This window comes from Frankliniella occidentalis, unplaced genomic scaffold (genome assembly GCF_000697945.3).
Source record: "Frankliniella occidentalis isolate FOCC.00 unplaced genomic scaffold, Focc_3.1 Scaffold99, whole genome shotgun sequence".
Lineage (NCBI taxonomy): Eukaryota > Metazoa > Arthropoda > Insecta > Thysanoptera > Thripidae > Frankliniella > Frankliniella occidentalis.
This window is the reverse complement of record NW_026267228.1, coordinates 188,747-194,342: the sequence shown is the minus strand read 5'-3', so window position 1 is coordinate 194,342 and position 5,596 is coordinate 188,747. Positions and strand designations below refer to the sequence as shown.

The 5,596-nt window shown below is 52.2% G+C and overlaps 1 protein-coding gene across 3 annotated transcripts in view; it reads right to left on the bottom strand.

The window, feature by feature from the left end:
* The window catches only part of LOC113214298 (zinc finger protein with KRAB and SCAN domains 1-like), a 155,459-nt gene that overhangs the window by 25,745 nt on the left and 124,118 nt on the right, over positions 1-5,596 (bottom strand). The window contains exon 2 of one of the 3 annotated variants that reach the window (XM_026433612.2): positions 3,979-4,044. The exons of the other annotated variants lie outside the window; for them this stretch is intronic. Coding sequence (XP_026289397.2) covers positions 3,979-4,044 — 66 coding nt within the window. The remainder of the gene's footprint in view (positions 1-3,978; positions 4,045-5,596) is intronic. 3 annotated transcript variants of the gene reach the window in all.

Here is a 5,596-nt window from a genome sequence, read left to right as displayed (position 1 = left end):
CCCCCCATCACGCGCTTACAACAGGTAGCTCCGACCGCGCACGCCAGCCGCCTCCGCCCCCAGGCCAGCACGACGTCGTACAGGACACTGAAAGCGGATCCAGGCCGACGGGAGCAACTCAGCCAGTACCAAAGTCTATCATTTTTCACAAAAAGCGTGCGCATACACGCACATAATTACATTTAAGGAACAGAGAAATATTCAACAATGCGGCAGGGAATACGGAGCAAATTGGAGTATTCGGATAACAACTAAGAGCAAAATAATACTGTCGCTACGCCCACGCGTCATACGGTCACACCCACATGTACAAAACTTGCTGGTGGTTACGCAGGAATTAAGGACCCTCCATCCCTCACCTCCCCCGCCTTCTGCGTATTTCACGATCGTTTAATGAGAATGTCGTGCGCGGCATTTGCGTTGACAAATTTCCCCAGCCGTGGGCGGGGGCGGCAAGCTCGTCAGTGCGACAGAGAGGACAAAACCACACGTCCGTTTGGGCGAGGGAGAGCGAGGGAGAGGGAGGGAGAAGGAGAGGGAGAGAGAGAGAGCGAGAGAGAGTGGAGTTACGACGAAAACTACGCATATCCAAAAACAAATTAGAAGGCATGCGTGATTAACGGAGAAACTACAAACCTGTTAATTCGGCTCATGACAAAAAGCATGGTTTTCAAGCCGGTAACGTACTCGTACCGGTTTTCAAGCGGCTTGATTAAAATCAATCAGTTCCTTACTTTGCAGATTGAAACCAGTACTATGTTTTATTTGTTTGCCAAGCTGCCCACCTTTGTTTTCCAAGGAATTATTCGTCTAAAATGATCCAAGCTGGCCGACGTTCTGGGAACTTTAGCTTGGAATGTACTCGGAAATGAAGCTCTCGTTTTTGCTACGCTAAAATCCCGTCGCAAAATTGATCGTCGTCTTACTTTTACCCACTGTGTGTTTGTGTACGAGCGCATCGCCCCACTCTTCACCCACACACAGCAGCACAGGGTACCCCCCCCCCCTCCTTTCCCCTCTCCTTCTCGCCGACTCGCCGATAAGGTTAAGCAAAATGTCACAGACGGGTCCGGCGCGGCGTCCCGCCACCACGTCGGCTGGCATCGACTCGCACGTGAAGCAGCGCAGGCTGGCTCCGGTGCTCTTTAGGAAACAAACAAATCGCGGCGCACGGAAGGTGAACAAAATTCAACTTCACGTGTGTTGTAACAGATTTTAGCAGAAGTTCGGTGAGAACTCTTTTATATCCCTATTATTGCTGTACTAATTTTTTCTTTATTTCTTTTGCCTGCCGTTGCCCTGTGTAATAATTAAATTCTCTATGATGTGCGTCGTAAAGGAACGATTTGAAATTGTCAACAAGCACTCTGTATCCACTTTGAATAATATGACAAGCAACAATGAATGGGCTGTCACAAATTTACAATACATATTGTAAATGAAAATTAATAAAAATGTTGCTGACTTGGGAGTCCTCCTTATCTTTGTTACCCTCTGACCTGACTTTACAGATGCACTCTCCGGGCGCGACGGAGTGCGTTGTGCTGCAGCGCGCTGTGGTGCTCCGTGGGGTCAACGACCCGGAAAAGCCTTTCCCTATCGTGAAGACGCGACCAAGGTGAAAAGTGGGAGGTGGAGAGGAAGGCAGGGACTTAAGGCCCACTGTGGCCCTCTATAACATCAGCTGTTGCCCGCACACCGGCTTGTCTCAAACTTGGATGCCACCAGTACACGAAGGAGGGGGGGCAATGCGCACCCCTCTCTCTTCGGTTCGGACACCGCAAGCGGCTCTTCCCAAACACCTCCTCTGCCTGCCTGCAGGTGCCCCGGCTCGGCATGGCGTGGAAAGTGCCTGACAGCGACACAACGCTAAGGGGGGCGGACGCCCTGCTGTTGCTGAAGAGGTACAAATGCCGTCTCCTCCTCCTCCTCCTCCTCCTCCTCCTCCTCGTCCCAGCCGCTCGGCCAGGACCGTAAAAAAGATAAGCAACATTTTAAGGAGCACTGAAACGCAGATGTCCCCCTGCCTCCGTCTCCTCCTCCTCCTCCTCCTCCTCCTCCTCCTCAGAGGGACGAACCGTAATAGTCCTTGACGCGCGGGGACCCGCCAGGGACGTAACTATACGGGGTACTTTGGCGAGAGCTTGCGGTCCCGAGGAGTGGGGTGCCAATAGTCAGGAGTAGAACACCACGACGTGGAAGGGTGCACCACACAAGAAGCAGCGGAAATATATTGGATAGCGCAAAAATTCTTCGTTACAGTTGCAATAAAAGAAGTATGTGATTGAAAAAATGGTGGGAAAAAAATATAAGAAAAAGAAGAAAGAGAGGACAAAATTAAAGAAATGAGAGAGACGACTTTCACTTTTGGCCACTATCATTTACTGCAGGCGCCGAAAGAAAATACGCGCCTGGCGTCAGGGGAGGATGAATGAAATGGAAGCGAAAGCAAGAGAGAGAGAAAGACAGGGGAGCATAGAATAGATGGCAAAAGAGGAGGGAGGGGGTGGGGGAGAAAAGGAGAGGATTGCTGCTAAACTAAAATAGAAGCAAGGGGCGCAAGGGAGAAAGAAATAAACGCTTAGTGAAAAGAAGGGCAACAAAGAGAGCCGGGGCAACAATAGCGTCTAGGAAAAGCGACGCTTCCAACAACAGTAGCAGTCCGCCCCCGCCGCGCCGGCAGGGCGGGCAGGGCGGGCAGGGCTCCCCGTCCGCCATTACTTTGGGACCGGTCCAACGTACGAGAAGTAAACAAATCCCCCCGGCCACCTCGTGCCCCCCTCCACCTCCTCGAGGGATTGCGCGTGTGTGTTTGCCAGCTGTTTACCGCCGTACATTATTTAGTATTCGGCTAGGCCAGCGCCTCCGTGTGTGTGTGTGTGTGTGTGTGTGTGTGTGTGTGTGTGTTGTGTCCGTCCGACGCGCAGCGCACAGCCACGCTTGCCCAGGACGCTCGCTGAACGACGGACACTCGGCCGGAAAATGTTGGCCAAGTGCGATAGGAAGCGCGCGGAAGGAGGCTGCTGAACCCAAAGAGAACGCAGCAAAATAAAAGGCGTGACGAAGAAGAATTAGATAAAGGGGATGGACGCTGAGGGGGTGGATGAAAAAAAAAAAAAAGAACAGGAAAACAGCGGCAAAGAAGAGAAACAACCAAAAAAAGAAACAGGGCAAAAAGGAGGATGACGCAAAGACGAGCATCCGAATTAATTTCATTCTGAACTGAACCTCGACGACAAGCTGCCTCGCAAAAGCTCTTCATTACGTAAAGTAGCCGTAGTGTTTTTATCCTTTTCTATCATAATCTCTTCCAGTGGGCATTAGAGAACATTCATACTAGTAAACACATAACCATGGACATACATCGCCAACTCCAAGCCCGAGGCTCCAGTTTTGCAATCAAATTAACAATAACCGAAAAGCGCCCCCACCCGAGTCCTCTTTTCCGCAATCACTCCCGATGAATGAAAAAAGGCGCATTCGAATAAACTCTCTCGTCAGAGACTGACTCTTGCGAGCCATGAAGCTACTATATTTGGAAGCAGCCACCGGCAAGCCAACGGCACTACTTCGCTGATGAGAGCTGCGGCGGCAGCGAAATCTAAAGAGTACAGAGAGAGAGAGAGAGACAGGGAGAAAAGAGAACGAGAAGAGGAGGAAGAGAGGAGGGGGTGAAAGGTCAGACATGCGGTGGTAGGAGGGGATGATGAGAAATTCAGCCGCCGGTGGGCCCAGTCGTCTAGCCCCCCCCCCCCCCCCCCCCCCCCCCTTTCCTTCCCCGCCCCGCCTAGTTTAAATCTTTCACGCGCCGAGCCACCGCGGCGGCACCACGACGAGCTCCGCGCCGAGCAGGTCGAGGGTCGCGCCGCGCCGCCGCGCACACCGCATCGATTTTGCTATTAAATACGGCATCTCCCCTCCCTCACACTCACTCTCCAAAGCAATAAAACACAAGCAAACTGTTGAATTAAACTGTACCTCTGTCGATATTTCCAGCTGGGGGCGCGGCCGACCGCCTACGAAGGTGACCCACAGTGAACTTACCTGGAACAAGAGAGAAAAGGAGGACATGAAAGCCGAGCACGTCAAGTGAAGGGCAGCCGCAGCGCATCAATGTTTTAAGGAGACAACTAGGTAGGGCAACGGCAGGTGGGGAAAACAGAGGCGAAAATACTTGTTGCACAGTCCAACAAAACACCACTGCGAGAGGGTCTAGGTGAGGAAAAATGAGTCGTCTAGGACACAAAAAAAATTATAGAAAAATAAAAACACGGTTGTGGGAAAGATAATTTCAGCTACGTCTGTTAGAGCTTGAAAATTCCACAGGCATTAAGTGTTGACAGGGTGAGATACTCGGAAGGAAGGGAGCTCGCCCGGCCCCCGGCCTAGCCCGGCAGCGACCCCCACCCCCACCACAGCCATCCTACTTGTGACGCTGAGTCAAGCCGAGGCCTACGTTCATAAATTGGCTTCGGAAGCCTTATACAACACCGTCATAAAGAAATCTTGGGTGTTTCGAATTTAACTTCGAGAAGTGCCGGATATTTTTGTGATTTACCTATTTTCTATAACAATAACCGTAAGAAATAGTAACAAATGGCAATCCAAAGATGATAAATTTCTCTTTCTGTAGTAGAATATATAGCGCCCTCTCCTTCGGAGCGGTGTTGGGGCGCGTGTGTGCCCAGGGGAGAGAATATCACTCCTGGAAGAAAACGGAGGAAACGAGAGAATGGAGAAGAAGAGGGTGGGGTTGATTTTAATCGAAATACAGCTCAATTAAACGAGGATGAAATACTCATGCATATTCAAACTCGCAGCAGTTTGTTTCTATTCCGAGTAAATTTTGACGCTTCGGCGGAGACACCATAGCGCCCCATCCTTCACTGCCGACGGACTGGAGACTGAACTTTAAAAAAATTAGGAGGGAGTAGAGTGGGAGAGGTAGGAGAGAGAGAGCGAGAGAGAGAGGGACAAGGAAGCGCAGGGGGATAGAGAGGCATGGAGAGCAGAAAGAGAGAGAAAGAAAGAGGAAGAGAGGTTTGGAGAGGTAAAGAGGGGAGCGGACACAAAGCGAATAAAGAACAACCCGGGCGGTGCGGAGTGCATGGGGATTTAGAGAGAAAGGATACGGGGCCGGCAGACTGGAGAGAGGGAGAGGGAGAGAGAGAGAGAGAGAGAGAGAGAGAGAGAGAGAGAGAGAGAGAAAGAGAGAGAGAGAGAGACGAGCAATGACTGCATTGGCGCAGAGAGAGGAGAGGGAGAGAGGGTCAGGCTCCCGGTGTGGGTTGGGCCCCGGTCCCGGCCATTCAACTCCACCTGCCCAGCGCGCCCGAGGCGGAGGCCGAGCCCCGAGCCGAGCCGAGCCGGTCCCGCCCGAGCAGCGCCGCCCGTATTTTGCTTCCGCTCGCTGTTGAGAAGGGCAGTGAGCTGAGAGACAGGGGGAGCCGCTCGGAGACAGGTGCGAGAGAGAGAGAGAGAGGAAGAGGGGGCGACTCGGTCCGGCTCCGGCCGGCAGAGCGAGACAGGTAGCAAGCGTAGGCAGCTCGCTTGGCAACAGTGACGGGAAATCAATAACAGTCCGGGGAGAGGGGCG